Source organism: Phyllopteryx taeniolatus, chromosome 1 (assembly GCF_024500385.1).
Source record: "Phyllopteryx taeniolatus isolate TA_2022b chromosome 1, UOR_Ptae_1.2, whole genome shotgun sequence".
In the NCBI taxonomy this organism is placed as follows: domain Eukaryota; kingdom Metazoa; phylum Chordata; class Actinopteri; order Syngnathiformes; family Syngnathidae; genus Phyllopteryx; species Phyllopteryx taeniolatus.
This window is the reverse complement of record NC_084502.1, coordinates 2,388,011-2,414,274: the sequence shown is the minus strand read 5'-3', so window position 1 is coordinate 2,414,274 and position 26,264 is coordinate 2,388,011. Positions and strand designations below refer to the sequence as shown.

General features: G+C 40.6%; 2 protein-coding genes across 6 annotated transcripts in view; one reads left to right on the top strand and one right to left on the bottom strand.

The window, feature by feature from the left end:
• Nucleotides 1–26,264, bottom strand: part of LOC133489155 (voltage-dependent calcium channel subunit alpha-2/delta-3-like) — a 102,083-nt gene that overhangs the window by 2,234 nt on the left and 73,585 nt on the right. The window contains exons 27-35 of one of the 5 annotated variants that reach the window (XM_061798325.1): nucleotides 12,067–12,128; nucleotides 11,578–11,622; nucleotides 11,432–11,494; nucleotides 10,256–10,326; nucleotides 7,764–7,839; nucleotides 7,586–7,638; nucleotides 6,976–7,031; nucleotides 5,112–5,226; nucleotides 247–359 (exon numbers count right to left, since the gene is read on the bottom strand). In XM_061798325.1, the coding sequence (XP_061654309.1) occupies nucleotides 247–359; nucleotides 5,112–5,226; nucleotides 6,976–7,031; nucleotides 7,586–7,638; nucleotides 7,764–7,839; nucleotides 10,256–10,326; nucleotides 11,432–11,494; nucleotides 11,578–11,622; nucleotides 12,067–12,128 (654 nt within the window). The other 4 variants (XM_061797993.1, XR_009791841.1, XR_009791855.1 and 1 more) reach the window with 4 other exon arrangements.
• On the top strand, nucleotides 16,568–23,721 carry LOC133489383 (leucine-rich repeat and transmembrane domain-containing protein 1). The gene is made up of 4 exons (XM_061798442.1): nucleotides 16,568–16,850; nucleotides 19,083–19,467; nucleotides 19,564–19,769; nucleotides 22,413–23,721. The coding sequence occupies exons 1-4, from the start codon at nucleotides 16,748–16,750 to the stop codon at nucleotides 22,919–22,921; spliced, it is 1,203 nt and encodes a 400-aa protein (XP_061654426.1). The 5' UTR covers nucleotides 16,568–16,747; the 3' UTR covers nucleotides 22,922–23,721.

Sequence of the window (26,264 nt, the reverse complement as noted above, 5' to 3'; positions counted from 1 at the left end):
GAGGATGGCGGTGGGAGTAGCGGGCCTTCTGCTGCGTCGTTTGTCAAGAACAGATTCTGTTTCGAGAAACTTATACTTAGATTTATATTTTTAGGAAAGAGGACATTTAGAAGTCCATGCTTAATATTCGCGACTGTTAAATAGGCGCGCCACTTTTGAAATATTATCATTCTTTGTGTTAAATGGGTAAATGTATTTGACCCACAGCCCGGTGCTGCGGTCCAGGCTGTTCGTAGTAAAGGATATACATGATTTCAACAGGATCCATGGTGATTGGCTCGAACATGCTGCAATCACACTTGTTGTCCACCACCACCATGAAGAGATTACTGCTGGGGATCTGCTGAATCACAAAGGACCTGCCAATCACAGCCAGAGGCAAAGCGATCAAGAAAGACAGTATATCGATATTGGGAGTTCAAAGAACACAAGGACGAAATATACGTCTACAGCTTGGCGTTACAAATCTCCTCTGGCCTAGAAGAGACTCCACTGAATGCACATCAAAACTCACTTGCCAGATGTCAATCAACACTCAGAGACGAGCAACACATCATCCTCATCAATTTGTCCTCTTCAACTTTTCTCTTGTACGCAATCCAAGGTGCGCTTCAATGAAGTGTTGCCGAATATAAAACATGCTGAAGGAGACAAAGGGGAACCACACTTGTTCATAGCGTCATGGCTCCCGCTTACTGTCGGGGCTGGCTCGCCTCAGCACCCTGGCCAACAGTTTGTGATAAAGTTCATGAAGAAGAGAAGCCAGACAGATGATCTCTTCTTTATGTCGTCTTCTTTTTTTCCCTTTATCTCTTGCCTCTCTCCCTCCCTCCCCTTCTTTCTCTCTTATCGGTTGATTTACTGAAGTCACAAAGGACGTTTTATCAGAGGCAATGAGACCCACTAATTAAAAATAAAAGAAAAAAGAAGAAGCTGTAAATATATTGTCTTTCAAAGATAATGTTGCTCAGTCTTTGAGCTGTAGGAGTTCACTGCGTCATACATTCCCTTTCATATCTTATTTGAAAAATATTGTCTTTGTCAAGGCAGACTTTTTGATACAGCTCTTGTACTGGATCATGTTAAATTGTGGCGTGTACCCAGTGTAGAAGGCATTGAACTCACATAACTATTACTACGACCAGTACCGATTCGATTTGCATATTCCCAGTTACATATCTTCATTTTTCTATCTCGTCTCTCTTTCACCCTGACGTGTTGATTACATGTCCCACCCACAAGGCTCAATGTTCCTTCCTTCCAAAAACTCTCTTTGAAAAAAAAAAAAAAAAAACTGTCTTGGTTACTTTTATTGTGCCAGTACATACCGTAAATAAAAGGGAATTGAATTGAACTCGCAGCTGAGACCAAACATTACTTAATAACTACAGGAATAGTCTCCTAATTTAATAGTGTGGCCATTTCAACCAACCGCAAGCAGCCTTCAGTTGCACCACACTTTGAAACAGTCACTGACCGTGACAGACCAAAGCCGGCATACAAGCCAATATGAGGGGCCGTTAGGGACATTATTCAGGATTAGCTCTCACACGGCGGCACGGTGGACGACTGGTTAGAGCATCCGCCTCACAGTTCTGAGCTACGGGGTTCAATCCCCAGCGCCGCCTGTGTGGAGTTTGCAAAAACATGCATGGTAGGTTAATTGACAACTCTAAATTGCCCGTAGGTGTGAATGTCAGTGCGAATGGTTGTTTGTTTGTATGTGCCCTGCGATTGGCTGGCAACCAGTTCAGGGTGTACCCCGCCTCCTGCCCAATGATAGCTGGCATAGGCTCCAGCACGCCCGCAACCCTAGTGGGGAGAAGCGGCTCAGAAAATGGATGGATGGATGGATAGCTCTCACACTTACTATTCAAATGCTTTCACACGGTTCGTTGCAGGCAGGAAGCTCCCCTGCTCCGGCGTACCTAATGAGGTGGCCAAAGGGAATGAAGGAATTTAATTGTCGTAGTGAAACTCTTGTCATAGATATGCACTCCAGACTACACACAGTCAGAGTGAAAATATTTCATGCCTTTTTTTAAATATAGGTACATCTCAATAAATTAGAATATAGTTGAAACGTTTTTCTTCAGTACTCATAGAGTGATTAAACACTTAAGTACTTTTCAGAGGGCAAATTCCAGCCTAATTTCTACGTTAAAAATCACTTTATTTCTTGTATTAATTCACAATTTCGTTTGACGTTATATTTTAGTTTCTCAATATGGGGAATTATTTTTTTACTTGCTATGTGCTGAAATACTTCACTGTGTGCAGTGTGCAGTTCATCTCTATAATTTCACTTTTTGTATTGAACTACCTAATAAAAGATTTACACTATTCATGTGTGAGCATGATTGACACGAACTCGTGAATGCCAGTGATGTGTGCGAGAATGTGATTGATGTGCTCGCGTGAGCGCATTTGAGTAGTGTGAATGAGGGCAAGACTCGTGCGTATGAGCACATTTGAGTAGTGTTAATGAGAGCAAGACTCATGCGTATGAGAGCATTTGAGTAGTGTTAATGACAGCAAGACTCGTGCGTATGAGAGCATTTGAGTAGTGTTAATGACAGCAAGACTCATGCGGATGAAAGTGTTTTGAGTAGTCCTTATGAGAGCCTTTCAGTAGTTTTTTTTGTGTGTGTGAAAGTATTTGAATATTAAGTGAGAGAGCTAATCCTGAATCATGTCCTAACGGTCCCTCATAGTCCAAGACTGTCACACTCATCGTGAATCCACTGCTTTTGGGGGAAAACATTCACTGACTGTCTGCCCGATGGCCTTGAACATATCCTACCCACGGCAAACACCACATTCGCATGTGTGTGCGTACACACACACACTCACACACAAGCAGCGTAAAGCTTTGTGATTTTTTTTCAGTCTTAGCAGGAGGTGAACAACAAAATACCACTGGCAGTCAACATAGAACATTTCAGGTTAAGACTATGATAATGAGAGTGAAAATGCTCTCAATTTGATTAAGTTTGCATGCTTTGTTATGGACCAAGAAAAATGTTATGCACCTTCTTTGCTCACTTTTAACTTAATGAGCATGTGGGTTCATATTTTCCAATTCCATGTGTGGTTTTCGTCTGTCATCGTAGTTGAGAAATATGATCATTATTACTGTATGCGGTTCAACACATTAATTCAGTGAGGGTTTTCTGGGTGTGATTCTTTGGTAGTTCAAACACTTGAAACATTACCATGAAATAACAAAATAGAGCCACATTTTTTTTGGACACACTAGCAAAATCGGTTCGTGGTCATGAAATTCACTTTGATACTGCAGTAGAAGTCAGAGCAAAATGATGCAACAAGCAACAGAACCCCCATTATTTTTTTACGGTCCAGCAGATGAAACTGCTGATACAGTGCTTAACAAATGGATTTGATCATCATCAAAAAAAACTAAATCTTACACAAGAGCTTCCAGGATAAAGAAGTGCTTTTTTCAGTTCGTTCTGTGTTTTTGCAAAATAATGAGGAATATCAAAATAAATTTTTTTTTTTAAACACAAAGTCGAGGCGCCTCACAGGGATTCTCTGAGAAGTCCGAAAATAATCCAAGCATAAAATTCAACCACGGAAGCTGGAGTGCAAGTAAACCACTATAATTATAATCAAGATAATTATAGTGATTTATATGATAATATGCTTTACAATTTCATTTTTTTTTTCAACAGGGCATCTGAAATTAATACTAATTATATTTTAATCATTAAAAATATTGTTTGGGTTAAAACGCTTCTACATACCAATGTCTTAATCATTATAGTAAACGACTTCTTGAAAAAGAATTGGGGTTATTACCACTGCTCTTAATTTAGAGCAGCGGTGGCATAAATCTTAAATTGCTTGCTGTGTAATACATTTGTTAAAACACTGTAGATTTCTTACTCAAGTTAGTCTTTGTAACTGCGTAATCTGTGTCAGATAACCAAGTAAACATAAAATACAGTTTTCAAATGGTGATTTTATTAAGAAGACAAAAAATATATATATATTCATAGCTACCTGGCCCTTTTTTTTTAGAAAGTAATGGCCCCGCTGCTTAAATCATGCATGAACAGTGACTATCGCATTTTTTTTGAAAGCTGAGTTCATTTTCACTTACTGCACCCAAACCTGATTACCTCCAGACCCGTTCAATCAAGAAATCTCCGGAACCTATCTGACAAAATGGCTTCTTTTTTCGACACATCAGCAACTTGCATGTGTCAGCCTAAAGTTACCAGACTACACAGGAGTTGCAAACAATAAACCTAACATTGTTAAATAAATTGACAGTATCAGTTAGAACAGTTTTAATGTATGCATCCCTGCAGTGAGATTGTATAAAGAGATGCATGAGGACTGCGCACACGCATAGTTCTCTGGCAGCGCCACAGCTGGGAGCAATGAAGGCCCCATTGGAGGGTTCCGGAGAACACCCCACAATTGCCTGACAGAAAAGCGCAAATTGTTAATGGGGACCACACTCATTTTCCCATTTTTAAAAGGAAGCCTTTTTTTCCCACCTCTCCTTTCCCCTCTCAACATGCCTCGCGTATCCAACTGCAAGCATGTGTTACCAGACAAATGATTTATATGGATTATACATTTTCCCCCCCAAAAAAAATTATATATAAATGTAGGAACTTGCTTTAATGAGCTCTCAGAGGCCTGCTGAAGTCCCTGGAATATTGCAAAACCTTATGGTACACACTGACTGTTGCTGCTCGAGAATCAGTGTTTCCCAACCGCCAAAGCACCAATTTTACATTCGAAGCAAAATGGTCACAAAATGAAATAATCATGATCTCGTCTCAATTTTATTCCCAAATTAACTTACACAGTGTAAAATCTGGAATTGTTTAACTGTTTCATCTTGTGTGAATGTCTGCCATCTAATGGAGGAGCATTTAATTGTTGTGCCTGTCATTATACGTCGTTGGCATCGAAAGATGAACAATGATATATTTTTAATTTACAAATAATCATCATTTTCAGACCCTTGATGATCTTTCGTGGCACACCACAGCAGCCTTGTTGGAAATCACCGCTCTAGATACTGTTAACACGAATGTACGTTCACGTGTCCGTTCGCGTGTCTCGCGTACTTGATGCAGCCGTCACAGTCGACGTTTCCTGTGTTTTCTTTAATGGTCCTCTCCGAGACAAAGGCCGGGTACTCGGTGTCACATGGAACCTGCATGGTTCGGCCCATCCTCTGAGCTGAACGAGAAAAGGCGAGAGGAGAAGGATGAGGTGGGGAGGAAAAGAGAAAGAAGCGAACCAGTTTGTGAGGAGTTCCTGGAACCTGAACTGCCAAAATAGTTGTGCAAATAGAATGCAAGCAAATAGTCAGACACACCACATCCTAGTAAATATACACGCTTGAGAGAAAACTGAATTTCTGAAGTAGTGCTGTTAAGGACATGTACAGAAAACCTGGACCCAAACTAGGAGGCTGATGTTGAACTCTCCTGCCACCCAGAGGTCTGAAAGCAAACTACAGTGTAAACATGTTTCAAGGCAGCCTTATCAAAGCCGCAGCTAATCCTACTTTGCATGCCAAAAATAAACATTTAAACATAAGTGGCTTCCTTTCATAACCTCTTAACATATTTTTCCAAGCAAGTATTTAAGGGAAGGTGGATTACGTCTGTAATTTCAATGGGTTCCTTTAATTGCACTTATTGGCCATTAATGTGTGCATGTGTATACAAAGGCTGCATGTATTAATGTGTGGGATTAGTTCAAGTCGGTAGGTGTTGCAGACTGCTCTATATTGGTGCATGTCATCTGGGTGTCACGGGCCTATGTGTGCATTGTGAGAAGCTGGCGAGAGCGCTGCTAAAACCTGAGGGCAGCCAGCTGTGAAATTGTTGTGAACTGTTGGGTGAACAGAAACGCTCAGCTTCCCTTCATTCACGATAAGCGCATGTGAGGAAAGTAGTGACTTTCTCTCCACTCTCTCTCTCTCGTTCTCTCTCCTCCAAACACAAAATATTAGCATTCATAACTAAGCTTTATTCCCAGGCAGGCGTTCGGTATTCCAGTATACCTCACAGTATCAGCCGTCACAATGTTTCAAATGTTGAAATAATCAAATCAAATGTGTGTGTGAGAAGAAAATTCGAGCTAACAAAGAAAATGAAAAGCATACATGAATACACTCCATAGTAGATATTGCTCACCACAAGTTCCAATGCAGTGCACAGTTCTGTACATCACCTAAGCAATTCTTTTTGGACACACAAATAAATAAAAAAAAAAAAAAAACCTGTGTGCTGACAGACACATACCACGGCTGAGGTCGCTTGGGGCAATCTCATGTTTTTGTCGCTTTTATTTTTGCCTTTTGGATTCTTGCCTCTTCTGTTCTGTTTTTCCGTGGTCAAACTGACGTAAATGCAGTCGAACAGTCCTGGTCTTTGCTCAGTGACTTTTGTTCAAACAGTTTATGGATCAGTTTACGTTTTGGTCTGTGGGTAGGCCTTTCCAGATGGAAAAATAGTTGTTATTAATGCTTAATTTGAAAGAGAAATCTTCATGTTTATATTACTCATAAAGTAGAGAACCTGATTTCTTTTTTTATTTATCTTTCATATAAGATGGAAACCAGAGGTACAGTAAAAATACAATGTTTTGTCTAAATGCCAACAACATTTATGTATTTATTTTAAGCTTAGCTGCTTAGTTTAAGACCATTCTGCTATGATCAAAATAAAAACATTTACTTCCTTTTAAGACTTAATCATACAACTAACTCTTAAGTTGTTGTTTTTTTTTAAAAGGACATTTAAGTATTGTGAAAAATCATTGAATGATACAATGTTTTCAATTAATTTTCCCAAAATACTGTTGATGAGAATCAGTCACAGGGTCTTTTTTTTATTAATTAAAAATAACATGAATAAATAAAGCCCAAATAAATGTGTGTTTGCGTGTGTGTTTGTGTGTGTGTGCATGTACCCTTACCTTTTGCAGTGAGGTCGGACTGCCACCAGCTGTACAAGTTGAACTCGACCAAAAATCTATTAAATGAAGAGAATTTTGACTGTAACATTACAAGATGAATGCAATTCAACACACACCGTAGCAGAATGAACAGCAGTCATCAGTCTAAAGTTCTTCTATATTTTACATCTCTGCAAGTGATGAACTAAATATTTAGCATTTACAAATAAAGTTTAAAGTGCAAGTGAAGGGGCGAAAAAAACAAACATCTAGGCTACATTGTTATATTTAAAATAAGGTGGAATATTGATGGAAGCAGACATTTTAATGAAAAACATAGACAAAGCATAATATTCACACTGACTGCTCACACTTGCCAAGATGCACTGCGGTGACAGAAAACAAAAAAACACCCAGATCATTCTTCCGCCACAGCGTGGCATCATAGGCATGCACTGGCTACAGGGAACAGCAGGCGGCGACCACCACGTCGACATGCAATGAGCGGAGGCTCACGAACAAATACACAGATGGTACACAAAAACACATTAACGTGATTGAATCCTCCAACAAAAGACAACTTGAAGAGGATTTCAATTACAACCAGAGACCGACACATCACAAGTCTTACATGACAAGCTCTGTAAGGAGCCACTTCACAGCCGAGAGGAAGGCAAAGTAAGGCTGAAGGAGAGAAGAACAACAAATACAGAAGTGCCCTCACTACAAACAACACGTTCTTCATGTCTTGATGTAGCTTAACCCAGAGATCGTGAACAAATAGGTTAGTTAACCAGTACAAAACTCACATCCAGCAGCGTGTGTCCACTGTCACTACTTTCTGAATACACCCAGCACAGCGCCTGGTAGTCATACAGAGTCACCCTGCGGAGACACAAGAAACCCCTCAATTTGGCGATGTCACTTATATGAGGACAATATAATCCCAAGAAAGTCACTTATCAACGTTTTGGATCACATCATTTCACTATTAAAAGTTTGCCTTTTCAGTTGAGGGCGATTGATGTATTTAAGGGTTTAGTAAAGCCCCAGAGTGAGAGGTCTGCACTGAGGTTTTAATGAATGTGTATCAGACATACACTGACATTATATGCTTTTTATTTGCAGTAATAGAAACATTTACTTTGGCCACACAAAGGCAGAAGGAGACCTGTGGCGATGATGAAGATTCCATTGTTCTGATATTATTGATTATTTCAGCTCCCCCCCTCCCCCGCAAAAACAAATCTTTAGCTTACTTTGATATGGCCCATTGAATGGCAAGACCCACAAATAACGACAGGTCAAGTATTGATCTTTCCAGTTGTGTGTATTTGTATGTTTGTATGTTTTAGTTGAACTGCAACGTATTTTGTGATCTTAAAAAAATGAGACCAAGATAGCGCATTTGAAAACTTTTTCCGCTAATAATGTGACCTATAACCCATACAACACAAATAATAATTATTACAAAAAAGGAAATCTTTTGGAGAGGTGATGTAAATCAAAAAAATCAAAATAAAAAGATGAACTTTTTTTATTGACGTTAATCAGAGGCACTTAAAATGGTGGCAGCAGTGTGCTGACTCCCATTTTACATGAGATTGAATGTTTAATTCTGCACCCAACTACAGCTGCAGTTAGAGGAGGGTGTGCACACTTGTGCAAACACATTACCTGGTGTTTTTTTTTTCCCCCCAGTTGATTTACACAGGTTATCAGTCACATAAATGGTAGAATAAGTTTTGAATTGATTTATATTATTGTCATTTTTATACATCACAAAAACCTGGCATTTGAACAGGGGCGTGTAGACCTTTTATATCCACTGCATATCTTTTCCATTGCTCTCTCACGGCATTCTCAACTCCAAGATGCAGTGAATGGTTATGACTACATCACAACATTACACCTAAACAACTAAGAATCTTTGCAAAGGTTTGTGCTTTGACTTTGGAAAAAAGTGCAACTTAAAAGTGGTTTCACAGGAGCTGTGTGAGAGCGGGCTTATGTACTGCTTTCGACGTGGTATGCAAATGATATGGAAAAAACAACAACTGAGGAATCGCATTGCTAGTTGAACTGCTGGAGAAGTAGAAAACCTTCTGGGTCTGACAGCCTGTGTTGCTCAAAATGTATATATATATATATATATATATATATATATATGATGTACATTATACGTGGATGTAAAAACATGTCTGCAGTTAAACACGTTTCATCTAAGTTACTTTTGTGGGGACCAGCTCCATACGCAGCCTCGGGTCATGTTAAAACCTCAGTCGCAGTACCGATGACACAACTGCAACACGCCACCAGGAACCAATTAGCACTAAGCCAGGTGCCATTATGTTGTACGCAGCAAACGAATGTTTAAATATGATACATCAGAGTAATACCGCACATTGTGCTTGTTATATTGCCTGCAAACTTTTTGCCAATTCTCATCAATTTGCCTTTTCTGATGCTCGCATTAGAAAATGATCGTCACGTTTAATCAGCAAAGTGGGCTGAAAACAAAAAAACCCAAGTTGATCCTGACAAATACTGTAAGCTGGCAGCTCATATTGACCTCAAACTGAGGATTATTCCGAATCAAAACTGTTCACATTAGCGCGTTGATTCTACACAGATGGCCATAGTAGGAATGCGTTAACACGGTACTGGTTTCATTAGCATTAAGATCTACCAGCAATATTATTCACACATCACGTCACGTTCAACTTCAAACTAATCCTCGTCATCCAACCCTGAAGATTCCCTGAAATCTCTCACAGGCCTCTTTGGCAACTTGTAACGTCAGCACTTCAGATTCATCCCTATAATAATTGGGATGATCCTTATTTACATATTATTATATATTTATAATATGATTATATAGTTACTATATATTTTACAGTGTGGGACTGTAAAACAAGGCAGCCACACTTAATACTGTAAATAACTTAAGACAACATACTGTGCAGTTAGGTTTAATAGTTTGGTTTTTTTTTGTACAAGAACAGCATCTCTACAACAGGCTTTGTATCCCGAGGATGTGTTGCAGATGCGGTGTGTCTGTGATTTCAAGTTTCTCCTTCATTTCAGCAAAAAAATAAAAATAAAAAATTGCGGTAATCCCCAAACCAAGAACGCTGCGCAAAGGTTCGGAGTTCGACACTTAATAGCTCAACATGATTGGCCGAGTTAAGAGCTGTCAGCGCCATTGGAGACATGCTCTCATTCTGTGGCCCGTCTGTGCACCGTGATATTAGACGTGTGGATTTTCTAACATGCACGCACAGACAAAAATGTGACTTACCTCTTGAAAGAGCCCATCTGCAGGAGCTTACTCATTACAGCTCCCTCGACTTCCCCGAAAAAGTTCCCTGTCTGAAAGACAGTGACAAGTCAAGCCAACTTTATTTCTACATCGCAAGAAAAGTGAGCTCAAGGCATGTCCAGAGGGACGCTCCTCACACATTGAAGAATAACAACTGGACCCCACATGAGCAAGTAGTTTGGCAACAGAGGCAAGGAGAAGTTGCCTCTTCGGAAGCAAACCTCGACTCGTTGGCTTGAAATAGAAATGCTGGGGCGAGGGATGGAGGCAAGACAGAAAGCGAGAACGAGAACGAGAGCAATCAAAGTCAAATGTGACATCGTCTTATTGGTAGAACATTATTCACGTTGACACGTGCCAGGTTTATTCGGAAAAAAATTCAAACATTCCAATTCAAAGCCCTTCAAAGACATAGAGGACAGTATTTTATAGTACATGGTACTATTAGCGTTTATTATTAGCCGCTACAAAGGCTATTGAGTGGATTTATTTCAATCAGAGATTATTTAGCAAGCAAAACTGTTTTATATAATAGGATCGTGTATGTTTTAATTATTTAGGTCTTTTCTCAAATAGCCTACTGTACCTGTACATTACCATCTTCATTATTACGTTATCCATACCACTTGGGGGCAGTATAGGTCCAAAGTGATGATAATACTGTGCAGCACTTAGTCCTAAAATGACTGGCTCAAATATATATTGAGTTTGTCAAATAGTTATTTTTATTTTAACTTGATGCTTGCTCACCAAATAACTTGGATTAGTTGTTCATGCGTGTGTCGCCATCTTGACTTAAAATGGCCATCTACTAATCTCGATGATCCACATGAATAAGCTCAAATGTGGGAATAGTTCGCGTTGCAAAGGTACCGTTGCACATTCACATTTGTTCCGTTTACGATGAAAGTTTGTGTCTTTGTAAATACTGGACCTTAAAGTGGAATAAGCCTTTTACCCCTTTATTTGTTTGACTTTTTTTTTTAAGTGAACTAAATTCCATGCGCTACGGAAGACACCAAAACAACTTCTCTGACACATACACGTTATAATCTTGTTAACTTGCTCATCACCAACAATATCTATCCCCAATATGCATTTTGACCTGTGCAAGACTTTACTGGCCCCATATAACATACAGTATGCATGTCTAACCAGAGTATAGTCCTCTGCCACCAGAATGAAGCCGTTGTTGTCAATGAGGTAGCAGTTTATGTTCTGTTGAAATAAAGAAAAAAAAAAAAAAGTTCAAGTGGATGCATAAGAAAGGGACAAGTAACGTCGGATCGAAGCTGACAGACCTCATCGTCACAACTTATGGAGCATTTCCCATCGAGGGCAGCACACTGTGAGAGCAAAGAAAAGCATGTGCAATATTAGGAAAGCTGAAGCACACGAAGCCGCTTTGCCAGGTGCTCACCTTTATTATCTTATAAACTCATGCTTTAAAAAGAAATACATTTCACGCGGTGATTCACAACCCTTGAAAGTCAAATGAAAAACACCTTTAGGAAACATTCACAACCGTTGCCTGAAGTACTAACGAGAGAACGAAATGCTGTTCTTTGTATACCCAACCTTGCTTTCTTCACAGTTAATTGACTTTAGAAATTTACAAGCATTCTCAAAAGTATTTTGTACCTGTGCCGCCCTCCTGAAATAACATTTGTATCCAATTGCGCTTCAAAATAATGCTTCCAGTGAAACATTTATTGCACTTCCCCCCCCCCCCCCCCCCCTATATCTTCAACTTATTCCTGTGTATGTAATGTGTATTTGTGATTGTGTACCTGTCTGCTGGCTGTCCAGAATTTCCTCTGAAAGAAGTCTAGCTTCATTTGGATGCCAACGGCTGAAAATCACAAAACTGCCAGTAAGTAAGATCATGAGAAAAGGTCCAGTACAATTTCACATAGTTCAAAACGCAACCATTGCTAGCAATGAAGCTAAATAACAAGTTAAAAGGTAAATTACAGTCAATTATTTGGAAGTATTCATTAGTACAGTATATTCATTTGCACGTAATGTAAATGCAGTACTTTATATGACTGGCACACTCAGAATAAACCACACCCCCCTGCACCAAAACGAAATTGCCCCCTTCCCTCTTGTTTTTTGTTTTTTTTGTTTTTTTTAATTCCTCTGGGGAGCTGATCTCTCTTCCATAGTCCCAATCTCAGCTGGTCCCAAAATAGGGAAAACAAATATATTAATATTCACCATTTGCTTACACATCTCTCTTCGCCTTCATCCATCCATTTATAATCTCACCAAATGCATTTATTCTGCTGGGGAAAAAAAAATCTAAGATGATATTGCTGACTGATATTGTGGCTTCGTATTGAGGTGAGGTGAGGTGACTACATTTTCAACACGGCATTGCTTACAATAATCACGGATGGTTCATTCGACTGACAGCGCGGGTTCATTTCCCGCTCAGTGTCGGTTTGAACGTGCGTGTGCGTGCTTCTCTGCCTCTGTTATGGACTGCTGACCAGTCCAAGGTGTATTTTGGCTTTCACCCGAACTCATTTGGGATAGACTTTTTTTTACCCGGACGCAACAGGATACGCACTATGCAAAATAGCAAGGATGGATGGATGGTATTGTCTAAAATAGATCCTGTTTCAACTTTTTTTCTACTCCTGTATTACATATTGCCTTGTCACAAAAAAATAAAAAGTAAAAAAAAAATCCTGCAATATGAACATATTTCTCAAATAGAACAGTAGTAGTACAGGAGGTGCTCAGCCAGGGAGGCAAAAAGACACTTGTCGTATCAAAAGCTGTACAGTGGCTATTAAAAAAAGAAAGTGTACACACCCCATTAAAATGCCAGTGTGTTGTGATATAAAAGAAAAAAAACAAGATAAATGTGACCTACAACCTGTACAATTCAATTGAAAAACATGTTCAGTGAAAATAAACAACTGAAATGATGTGGTTGCACAAGTGTGCACACCCTCTTATAACTTGTGGCTGTGTTCAGAATTACCCAATCACAGTCAAGCTCGTGTTAAACTGGAGTCAGCACACACTTGTCAGCATTTAAAGTGCCTCTGATTAACCCCAAATAAAATACAGCTTTTTTAAATGGCGGCTGGTGTGTGCTAACTTCTATTTAAAATAAGTTTGAATGTGATTGGTCAATTCTGAACATAGCCCCACCCCGGTTATAATAGCGTCTGCACACTTGTACAAGCACATTATTCCAGCTGTTTACTTTTACTTTCCCTCTCGAAAAGGTTCAAATGTTCAAATGACTTGGGCAGGTTATAGGTCACGTTAATGATCACTGTAATGAACTTTCAGCTGCTCAAATACATCATTTGATGAAAGGGGGACTTGCAGTGCTCTTCTGTATGTCTGTGCAATTGTTAAAGGCAGTGGTGTGCCGCTGTGGCCTGTTTTAGCTGTGGCCCAGAGGAACAGGTGCAGATTATCTCATCATAAGCTTTGCCAGATCCTTTCAGCAGCCCACCAGTTCTCCACCCACTTGGAAAACCCAAGAGGAAAAGCTAATTTAAGATGCTGGCAATGCAAAGAGAGCCTAGCTCATAATGCCAAAACAGATACGATATGATTTTACTACCCAAAACAATAAAATAATTTTTTTTTTTTAAAGTAGTGACTGTGAGCAACAAAAATAAGAAGGGTGGGAAACATTCAAGTGGCACGGTGGACGACTGGTTAGAGCGTCTGCCTCAGAGTTCTGAGTACCGGGGTTCAATCCCCGACCCCGCCTGTGTGGAGTTTGCATGTTCTCCCCGTGCCTGTGTGGCTTTTCTCTGGGCACTCCGGTTTCCTCCCACATCCCAAAAACATGTATGGTAGGTTAATTGGCGACTCTAAATTGTGCGAATGTGAGTGCGAATGGTTGTTTGTTTGTATGTGCCCTGCGATTGGCTGGCGACCAGTTCAGGGTGTACCCCGCCTCCTGCCCGATAATAGCTGGGATAGGCTCCAGCACGCCCGCGACCCTAGTGGGGAGAAGCGGCTCAGAAAATGGATGGATGGACAGATGGGAAACATGCATCCATCCATCCATTTTCTGAGCCACTTCTCCTCACTAGGGTCGCGGGCGTGCTGGAGCCTATCCCAGCTGTCATCGGGCAGGAGGCGGGGTACACCCTGAACTGGTTGCCAGCCAATCACAGGGCAGATAGGAACAAACAACCATTCGCACTCACAGTCATGCCTACGGGCAATTTAGAGTCTCCAATTCATGCATGTTTTGGGGATGTGGGAGGAAACCGGAGTATCCGGAGAAAACCCACGCAGGCACGGGGAGAACATGCAAACTCCACACAGGCGGGGCCGGGGATTGAACCCGGGTTCTCAGAACTGTGAGGCTGACGCTCTAACCAGTCGTCCACCGTGCCGCCGGGAAACATTCAGTTCTCATGCAAAATGAATGAAAAACTGTCAACGTGCATTTCAGGTATAAAGAAACAGCCACATCGTCTTCTAGCTAGAACCTCAGTGCAAAAGGCCTAAATCTGTCATGCTCAAGTTTCTGCACTATAGGGGAGAAATACATTCCCCTAGGTATGATTTAAGCATGTGGGGGTGTGCAATATTATGCTCTGAGCTGGAGAGTCATAAAGTCCACTCCAAATCCACCCATCACCAGCATCCCATCATGCAGCACAATCCCAGGCAGGAAGAGATGACAACCGGCTTAATGCCTACAGTTAATTGGAATTCTACTCCAGATTGTAAAACCTAAGGACATTTGAGTGAGTGCGGAACTAAATACAATACAAAGCCGAAGCAATAGTGTGAGAACTGTACATTACTTGTAGTGTTTGAAGCAATGCGTATTTTATCCAACTCAATGATTTTCATGGCAGTTTGCACAATTTGAGCAAGTCTTTTTTTTATTTTTATTTTTTGACTGTATATGTACGTAGAGGTTACTGGATTATATTTTCCTGAACAGTTAGGCTGCATCGCAGTAGTCACATGTCAAATAATTTCATTTTAACTGAGTCTGAATAGAAAAGTATCTGAGTCTGGATCTGGTTTGTCTATTGGAGACGCTACGCTATTTAGTCTGTACTGTTATAAAGTGTGCGAGTCACACTAACAACCACAAACAATTCCCTTGTGTCTTTAGACATTTGGTCAATAAAGCTGACTCGGATTCTGACAAACTTGCTTGTGGTTTCTGTGTATTTATTTTTTTTAATAATAAAATGCACAAATCATGCATTACAGTCCACTATGAACTGGATGACCGACAATATCCAAAGGCATTTAACATACAAATACATATCAAATATTTGCCAGTGTGTGTAGCGGGCTGTGCAGTGATCTATTGTGTTTTCAAGTATTATAATGTGTAGAGTAATTCAGCCCTGGGGTGCGTCATTCTATGAAATTAAATTGCCAATATACTGCATAAATGACAGTTGTATATGGCAGGGTGAAGGGAAATCATTCATCCGAAGATCGGATGGGGATATGGGTGGACAAGGAGGCAAATAGCACAGAGGACATAATCCAAGGGCATGCTGAGATCTTAAATATAATAATAACCACGGAAATATTCCTTCATTAATCTGCCTCATCCTTTGTCCATTTTTGCCTCGCCTTCAAGTGACCCAAGAGCTCAAGAGAGCTTAGCAAAAAGAATTCAGTGTAGATTTGCCACAGCAGCTTAATATCATGCTCGTCTACGTGTGCATGTGTGCATTCGTGTGTATTGCTTCTTGTTTTTTTTTTTTTTTTTTTTTTTTTTGCTGTGCTGGGAGCATGTTCTGCCATCCCCTCTGCCCGTGTCTCATGCGTATTAGCATTAGAGCATGCCACCACATTGGGCATCCTCTCAATGTGTTCTTGCACGGCATGTAATTATTTCAGTATTAGACTCCGAATTCAACTTTAAGCTTGTGGCATAGAAATAGGAGCAGAGATGAATGTCAAAGTGCACGTGGACCTTACGATTTAAGGGGCACAGCTGTCCGCCAGGGTATGACACTTTACTGATATAACTGTGGACGGGGGCGGGGGGGAGTAAGCAAGCATGCAGAAGCAGGCGTACGATTTTGAAGAAACAAACAAACAAACAAAAAAAGAAAGAAAAATGAAGGCAACGGTAAGCGAAGAGGAAAAAAATACGATGAAGCACAAAAACAGTGTGATGGAAAATAAAAGAGACAGAAAGAAACAAGCTGCGGGCAAGTGAGAGAGTGAGAGAGTGAGAGAGAGAGAGAGAGAGTGAGAGAGAGAGAGAGAGAGATTCATTGATTCCCACACTGGCTGTCTGGCTGGCAGTCATCTCTGTGTCCCTCTGATGGGGTTTCATGCTTGGAGGCAGTGTTGAGGATTCTCAAAAACCAACACAGATTTCCAAGCCTTTGTAAAAAATTCAAAAAATATTAAAAAAAAAAAAAAAACTGCTCATTGACCATATCGGGCAACCAAAATGAGAATCAGGACATTTCATCTCAGCGTCAATGACAGCTAATGGAACCTGAACAAGGGTCAGTCACTAGGACCCAAAAAGGGGAGATAAGAAAAAAAGGACAGCAAACTCAAGCGGTCAAAGGACGGCTGGCAGATATGAGAGGTAAGACAGCAATTCAATAATATTTTGGTTCAGAATTATGTATGTGTGCATGTGGGTGGGCTGGTGGACTCTCAGAATGTTGGATAAACGGTCGTCTAATTCAGCAAAGGCTTACTACTTCTACTATGACCACTACTGCTAAAATTAATAATAATAATGATAATATTAACAATAGATTACATTTAAATAGCTCCTCCGACCCAAGGAAGTTACCCTTGCTCATAACTCTTCCGGAATTAAAAGAGTTGAAATACAACAGCAATTCAGCTGAGGTCGTTTTGTTTCTTGTCGTATTTTTTGCATCACCTCTCATCGCTGGCTGTTCCAAAAAAGCTCATGTGTTGGAACGAGGCTGACTTCAAGCGGTAGCAAGCCTCTCTGCATGCAGCTACTTGGCGCTGGAGGGACACATCCGAGCAAAGAGCCCTTCTCCAGTGTTGACCTTGTTCTGGAACTACAATGCTCCACTGAGCTTGATGCTCTGTTTATGCGCTCCGTGCATACGGACAAGCGCGACTGGGTGGAAGGAGAACACACGTGTCGGCGCACTCTTTCAAGGAAACACTTGTTTAGGAATGTGTATGAATCATGCTCAATATTTCTTCCTCATAAGTTCATCAAGTTTCAAGTTTTTGCCAAAAAGCATTTTGATTAATGAATTGGAGTTAAAATTTATTTTTTGTTTTTGACACACTAGGCCTAATAACGTTTTAATATCAGTGAAGTCATGCTTCTATTGGAGATGTGTTGAATGTTGTGGACGTGACCACAATTTAGATGCTTTCTAAACTTTGTTTCACTGTAATGTTTAAGTTTGTTGGGTTCATAAAGCAAAACATGGTGAGCCAATCAGTTCAGAATCTGTAAATAGACTCAATAGTTGGGCCTGAATCGCATTACATTTAGCCTCAAGCTAGTCCAGTCCATGCTATAAATACTACTGCGATGTTCCAGGAGGAATGGACATGTGAAGTCAACTCAAAAGGAATCAGACACCCAATATCTGCTATGTATGGATTTGTGTGTGGGTAGCGAGTGGGTGCGGGGTTAAGAGTACGAGATTTTGACGTCACGGGGGCGGGGGGCCGTGTCTAAGCAGCCTGGCGAGGTGGGAGTGAGCATCGTTCTTATTCTTACTCAGACCTTTGCTGCATTCAAGCAAACGTGAAAAAAAATACGTTCAACTATTCAAAACAATTTGATGTTATGGCTAAGACCATAATTATACTTTGGGCTCGCGACGTTACCCTGTACACACATTGCCTTATGATGGTAGTTGAAGATCAGTGCGACTGTAGAAAGTGATGTAGAGTAACATAAGGTATGACATCCTTATTATTCCAAATCATAAGTTTGAATATTCTAAAGTAGCAGTCACCAACATGGTGAACATGCTGTTCTAAAAATAGCTCAGTAGTAAGATACATCGAAAAAAAATTTGTGTTGTTATTCTTAAAAAAAAAGAACAAACTTCCATTTACTAGTGAGACGCCATTCTTTTTATTCATCATACTCAGACATTTCCTCCTTTCAAACAAGCTTGTAAATTTGTAAATGACTATTTAAAAAAAAAAAAAAGTATAGTCCAAAGGTCAGTGTTGTGGTGTATGGTCATAGAGATGGTCGAGATGATTTATCCCAAAATAATTTTTGCATTTTTATTTTTTTTTTCAGAAGTTTGTATCAAACTGGTATCCCTTTGTATTAATCAATAGCCAAGAAGTAACTCTCAGTTTCAAAAAGTCTATTAGTCTTTTGAATTCCTCCACTGCCACACGCCCTCATACAAACTAAACTATCCCCTTCAAAAGAAAATCCCTCCAAACTCAAATGACAAATTATTAATTTGACACAAGCCCAAACAAATAAATGCTGTGGATGGCAGTAATTGTTTTTTTTTGTTGTTTTTTTTTAATACGCAATAAAATGCAAAAGCTTCTTGGTTCATGCCACAAGCATCCGCAAGGTCCTGTTGGAATCACGTGGTTTTCTTTTTGTTCTTTTTTTTTTTCTTTTTTACTAGTACCATCCAAACAGTAGAAATGTGGTACACATTCCAAAATGTTATTGAATGCAGGACATAAATACAATGTTATTGTTTTGAGTTTTATTTTGATTATTAGGCTGTTTATGTAAAGTGCTTTTAAGTACAGTACCTCGATCAAATTACTTTTACCGTCTTGTTGCGCTTCTATATGTCTAATTCATAATCGCTACTTTCTGTCTCTGCAGTGATACTGGTGTGTTGCCTTCTCTCGCTGCTCTCTCTGTCACGTGCCTGTCCAAAAGAGTGCAGCTGCAACACAAACACCAAAGCTGTGGACTGCCGGGGTCGAGGCCTGTATGACATTCCCCGACGATTACATCCAGACACCCAAGAATTATATCTCCAAGACAATCGCATCAGAGGCCTGGGATGGATGGCTTTTCGAGAAATACCCCTCGTTCGTGTTCTCGACCTATCAAATAATTCCATAACATCTGTTTCCCCAACTGCTCTTCTGGGGCTCAGAACTCTGCAGCATCTCAGTCTCGCCTACAACAGCCTGAGAGAGCTCGATAAGCGGTTGTTTGGACCCGTTCACTCACTTTCACACCTTGACCTTTCACACAACAGGTTAGACATCACAATTGTCCCAATCGGACCGTGAGGGAATTGTAATCATTTCGGTGATTGGATTTCATGTTGTTTTCTCACTGTGCATTCACTAAGCCTGTGGGGTTTGTCCGGAGCCATGGGAGAAACTCTGAGGAACCTGAGCCACCTGGGGCTCGCCCACAACAGGCTAACACGATTAGACCGGTCCCTGCTGGAGTCCTTGGGCCGCCTGGATAGTCTCACGCTACGAGGCAACGCTTGGAGGTGTGACTGTCACCTTATAGGCCTCAAACTGTGGCTGGAGACCTACCTCTTCAAAGGTGTGTGCACTCAAAATGATTTGGTGTTACTCCAAGGTCCTTTCTGTATTAATACAATATACACATTACAATGTTGATGTGAACTACTGGTATTAAGAAGAAGAATGTAAAACACAAATGGGTTGTCTGAACCCACATGAATAGAATAATTGTTTCATAGCCTTACAAAACCTGGTGCAGCATATCCAATAAAAAACAAGTGTGTCTGTGTGTGTGTGCAAGTAAGTGTGTCATTCAATGTGTAAGTACAGTGTGACCTTAAAGTCACAACACACTTCCTTTTTTCTATTTCATTTCAGCTATGGCTTTGCAATTTTTCCAAGTATATCATTACCTAGCCCACGGATCTCCAATTGGCATTAGAGCAGTGCATAGCGTATATTGTACTTTGCGTTGGAGCAGTGTGATGGCCATAAAGCTTCTCAAACTGGCGTTGAATTGTAGTTGGGGACAGAAAAACATCTTGCCAAGCGGCAATTTTGCAACACTGCTCCGATGTCAATTGGCGAGCTACGGGCAAGGGAAAGATGTACTTTGAAACACTGCAAAGCGAAAGCTGACAAGTGCTGATGGCCTCACGTCTGTCCGAAGAGATGCCTGAATCGAAATACAGTGAAAGCGTATAGTGACTTTTGGGACACCCTTTAGAGTGAGGGGATCACAGTACAGCGCTTTAGGTCCTTGGTGGTGATTATTAGTTCACTTTAACCTTTAGTCTGTTTTCTTCTAACAATAATGCACTCTGAGTAGTACACAGTTGATGTATAATTTATAAAAAAAATTTGTGGTGTTTGTTGTTGTCGGATGGCGCTTCCTCCCCAATGTTAGTAAATTAGCAGATCTTGTTTTAAAGTTCTGAATGAAACTGAAGTCATGTGGCATTGAGAACACAAGCGTATCATGAACTAATACAATTCTTCAGTGGTGAATGTTTTCATGTTATTTTCCCATGCAGAACTACCCTGGCATGTACCGTAGATGTACTGTATATAACAAAATAACCATTGCACGGTAAAAGACGCAGTTCACCGGCTGCCTGCTTTAAAAGCGGTAAATTACAACTCCAATTCCAATGAAGTTGGGATGTTGTGTTAAACATAGATAAAAACAGAATACAATGATTTGCAAATCATGTTCAACCTATATTTAAGTGAATGCACTACAAAGACAAGATATTTAATGTTCAAACTGATAAACTTGATTTTTTTTAGCAAATAATCATTCACTTAGAATTTTATGGCTGCAACACGTTCCAAAAAAGCTGGGACAGGTGGCAAAAAAGACTGAGAAAGTTGAGGAATGCTCATCAAACACCTGTTTGGAACCTCCCACACGTGAACAGGCTAATGGAGAACAGGTGGGTGCCATGATTGAGTATAAAAGGAGCTTCCCTGAATTGCTCAGTCATTCACAAGCACAGATGGGGCGAGGTTCACCTCTCTGTGAACAAGTGCGTGAGAAAATAATCGAATAGTTTAAGGACAATGTTCCTCAATGTACAATTGCAAGGAATTTAGGGATTTCATCATCTACTGTCCATAATATCATCAAAAGGTTCAGAGAATCTGGAGAAATCACTGCATGTAAGCGGCAAAGGTGAAAACCAACATTGAATGCCCGTGACCTTCGATCAGGCGGCACTGCATCAAAAAACGACATCAATGTGTAAAGGATATCACCACATGGGCTCAGGAACACTTCAGAAAACCAATTTCAATAAATACAGTTCGGCGCTACATCCGTAAGTGCAACTTGAAACTCTACTAAGCAAAGCAAAAGCCATTTATCAACAACACCCAGAAACGCCACCGGCTTCTCTGGGCCCGAGCTAATCTAAGATGGACTGATATAAAGTGGAAAAGTGTTCTGTGGTCCGACGAGTCCACATTTCAAATTGTTTTAGGAAATTGTGGTAGTCGTGTGCTCTGGGCCAAAGAGGAAAAGAACCATCCGGACTATTATGGACGCAAAGTTCAAAAGCCAGCATCTGTGATGGTATGGGGCTGTGTTAGTGCCAATGGCATGGGTAACTTACACATCTGTGAACGCACAATTAATGCTGAAAGGTACATGCAGGTTTTGGAGAAACATATGCTGCCATCCAAGCAACGGCTTTTTCATGGACGCCCCTGCTTATTCCTAAATTAATGATTATTTGCTAAAAACAATAAAGTTTATCAGTTTGAACATTAAATATCTTGTCTTTCTAGTGTATTCAATTAAATATAGGTTGAGCATGGTTTGCAAATCATTGTATTCTGTTTGTATTTATGTTTAACCCAACGTCCCAACTTCATTGGAATTGGGGTACAATTGCCACAGAATAGAACAATGGGGCTTGAAACAAGAATGTGTGGTTAAGAGAAGATCACCCAGGGAGCTAGGAAAAAAAAGTGTGCTGAGAGCAGGAGACAAATAAAATACTGACTCAGAGGGGCGACAGAGGGCGGCGGTTGAAGTCCTACCATTAATCACAACAGACTCTGTAGAGGCCATTCAAGAAAGACATTATAGGCGAGATTGATTAATATTGCCTCTCAAGCCCATGAACTGGTTAAGGCTGAGCTATGGCTGAGGTCCTCTGTACAGTGTGACTCCAAAAGGATTATAACATAAATGATGATGGATATCTCTGCCCTCAAGGTGGCGTGGTGGATGAGGTCCTTTGCGCCCAGCCCACAGAGATGCGGGACAGAGACCTGCAGAAGATCCCTTACCAGCTCTTCCACACCTGCATGACCACAAGCTACCATTACTTGTTTGCCAACATCCATCATCTGGAATCGGAGAGGCTGCTGCGAGGCCACATCCATGGCAACCACGCTCATCCCTCAAGCCACGCGCTCCACGTCCCGATGGCAATGGGGGAGGGATTCGGGGGCGGAGGAGGTAATATCCCAGAGTGCGAGACTAAGCAAAGGCAGAGACCAGTCAACTTGCGCCACGCTATCGCCACAGTGATCATCACAGGAGTCGTGTGTGGGATCGTGTGTCTGATGATGCTGGCTGCAGCGGTATACGGTTGCGCCTATGCTGCCATCATGGCCAAATATCAGCGGGAACTGAAGAAAAATGAACAGTTGGCAGCGGCTCGTGCCGCCGATCATGCCAGGTTAGATGAGAAGGAACCACTGGAGAATGCCATTGCCTAGGAGATGACAACACAAACCCTTGAACGTCAAACTCGGGCCTCAACCCTTTAACCTAATCATCTTTGGATGACATGTGTGTGTGTGTGTGTGTGTGCGTGTGTGTGTGTTTGTGTGTGTGTGTGTGTTTGTGTGTGTGTGTGTGTGTGTAGGTGCTGTGAGAGGAAAAAAAAAAAAAAAAGAGTGGGAAATTATTCATGTTTGTGTGAGTTGACATTTTTTGAAACCTGGGTAGCTAATTAAATTCCACAGGTATATGACTATGCACTGAAAAGAACTGCAACCATGTGAACTCACGGGGGCAGGCCAAAGTACTGAATTGAATATATTCCATTTTCTCCAAGAAGCGCATATCACAGATACAGACGGCTATATTTAATACTCTGTATTTCTAGGTTTTTGTAAAACTCTGGTATTTGAAATTCATTTCAGAATGTGGTTGTCTTTCAGCTGTTGTTTATAGTTTTGTTGTCTAATATCAAACTTATTTTTAAATTCATAGTTGGCAGCTGGTGTCTGTAATGTTTTCATTTGTTCATGATGAGTAACACAAAAAAAAGAGTGATTGTGTGTATGTGTACTGAATGCAAATATTTGTAGAGAATTAAATTGTTTGCGCCCGATAATGTGATATAGTTTTGCAGAGAAAAATATGTTTTATTAAGAATATTTTTCTGACAACCCTTGAGGGGATGATGGGAACTTCTTTGAAGCAATAAGAATTTTATGGGTACACAGATTATTTACCATTATTGTACCGCTGCACAAAATGACATAAACACATGAAAAACGTTTACTGAACAGTCGGTTGAGTTGTTGTTTGTGAGTCATGCCAATTACGTATACCAATCTTTCAGCATGTATGATACAAAATAAATGGAAATATATTTAACCAACAACAGTATTTACATATATTGACCAGTAAGAAGGTGGACATGCTCAAATGGAGAAATTTGTACAATTCTGAAACTACTCAAATAATAATACTGCAAAGCAACGGGGGCAACATTACTCTAAAAAAAGTAAAAGAAATAAATGATAACTTCCTTTACAGAAGCCAAAAGAGGAAACCAGTCCCCGTTAAGCACTCTCAGAATGGAAAGAACGACGTTAATATAAGCTTTCATTATCCTCCGTTTGGAGATTTGCATAAGAAAAATCACATGGGTGCTCCAGGTACACCCAAATGATCATTTTACACAAAAGAAAAGGCATTTGGCCAAAAGATAACGATTATTTTTCACGGCTGTGACTGATACCAGCGATTCGGAAATTATGAACATTTTAAATGAATTAAAAGGGGGGACTGTGAACTGATAAACTAAGAGCAAGAAGCGATATAAAAAAAATGAAAAAATATTCGGTCACTACAACTTAGCACGAATTTAAATGTGATTAATGAACACAACCACATTCGGAGTGATGAGATGCTTGCATACTTTTTGACTGATTAAATTTATGATCCTTCTGAAGGATTTCACTTTGTAATAGTAATAAATTGCGGCGGTCCTTTTTCTCGAATGGAGATAAAGATGTATTTTTTATTTATTTATACAAAAAAAATTTTTTTTTTTACGAACATTAACCCTAAACCAAATAAAACTCATAAAAGAAACCAAGAATCATGTTACTTTCGTAGTTGTTTTTACAATACTACACTATAAAAAAAAAAAGCTAAAAATCTACAGGTTTCACCATTTGCAGTTCAATGTTTTCATTTTACAGTTGCATGTGCGATAATATGCATAATGAGAACACAGCACTGAATTATAGCTTACTGAAGCATGTACAGTAAATATACGCAGATGCTCTTGGTCCTAACGGCTGACCTGACATTTTATGTGCTTTGTGTGTTATGCCAGCAAACCCACCGCACGTGGCACAGGCTGTGACACGCGCGCAGACACCCGAACAGATACGTTGGCATTCACGTGTGTGTGTGCGTGCGTTGGGCAACGTTGTGACTCAAGAGATGTCTGCGGGGCGCAGGGGCGGAGGATGTCGGGGAGGGGCGGGATAGGCTGACGGGGTTCCGTGGCATGTGATGTCATCAGCCTGTCCTGTCAAGTTAGTCCGTTAGTGTATTTGCAAGTCTACAGCTCAGTCGAACGCAGGCCGGCGAAAACTGGCCCTAACTGGCCCACGCTAAATTTGCATTCCAGCCTACATATCCCCTCCCATCTGACTCTCTTATATAAAATCATTCTTCCTGACATCCCCCAATCTGACAGCCATGATCATCATGACTGTACATCAGCAGCCTTTGTAATGATAGGTTCTCCTTGTTAAAGTGAGTCGAGGCACTTGGATTGCAGCTTTACAGATCTGACACAAGGATGCAACCTTAGAAGAATACTGAGAAAAGAATACGGTTTGCTGCATGTTTTCCGCTCTGCCAGGAGTCTGATGTATCTGTGTGCGTGTGCGTGTGTGTGTGTGCGCATGTGTGTGCGTGCATGTGTGCGTGCGTGCGTGCTTGCTTGCTTGTGAGAGAGAGAGCTGTGGCACCACACAGACTCTCCCATCTCTGTCCTTCTGCTCCAATGGTTTCCCCCAGGCCTATAGTACCCACAATGCACTGCTCTCATGTCAACGCAGCCAGGCACCGTGAAAATGTTTCTCTTTTCTTGCCCTTCTCTGTTCCTTCGCTTGTCTTACCAATTGGTTAATCCTAACCCAACGGTTGTTCTCTCCCAAGATAAAGCTTTGTCCGTTAATTCTTGTGCATCTGTGTATTACATAATATTGAGCAGAGAAGAATGGCAATACCCACTGGACAAAGGCAAGCCCTTTTTACATTAATTACCTTACCTTTTTACAATAAATTACATCACACTTTTAACAGCTAGACAGGATATGTGTCGTAGATATCTGTAATTTTTATTTTGGCCTCGTCAAAAAAACATCTAAGATATCCGCAACTACTTTCCTCCTATCCATATTTGTCATTTCAGATATCTGCAACGTCATTCAGTTGCAGAGATCCACTATGTGAATTAAAGATATCTGCTTTAACTGCAGTTTAAGAGTTCTATAACACCATTTTGAGTAGTCAAATTTCCAGTTCAAGATATCTTTAATTCACCTCAATTCAAGATATTGACTTGTCCCTTTTCATCTTAATTTAAGTCTTAATGATGATGTCAATATCTCAAACTGGAGTTGCAGGTATCGAAAATTCAGATGCACATACCGGTAATTCACTCAACTGAATTTTAGGCATCTGTAATGATGATGAGGCTCACCACCTGTGGGAGGGCCCATTGGGGTCGGGTGCAGTGCGAACTGGGCGGTGGCCGGAGGCAGGGACCTTGACGATCTAATCCCCGGCAACAAAAGCTGGATC

What these genes read in the sequence shown, in the direction of transcription:
- LOC133489383 (XM_061798442.1), top strand. Translation starts at nt 16,748, where the DNA reads ATGGAACCTGAACAAGGGTCAGTCACTAGGACCCAAAAAGGGGAGATA. An exon ending in CTTGACCTTTCACACAACAG is followed by an intron (nt 19,468 to 19,563) that starts GTTAGACATCAC and finishes GCATTCACTAAG; the next exon opens with CCTGTGGGGTTTGTCCGGAG. An exon ending in GGAGACCTACCTCTTCAAAG is followed by an intron (nt 19,770 to 22,412) that starts GTGTGTGCACTC and finishes TCTGCCCTCAAG; the next exon opens with GTGGCGTGGTGGATGAGGTC.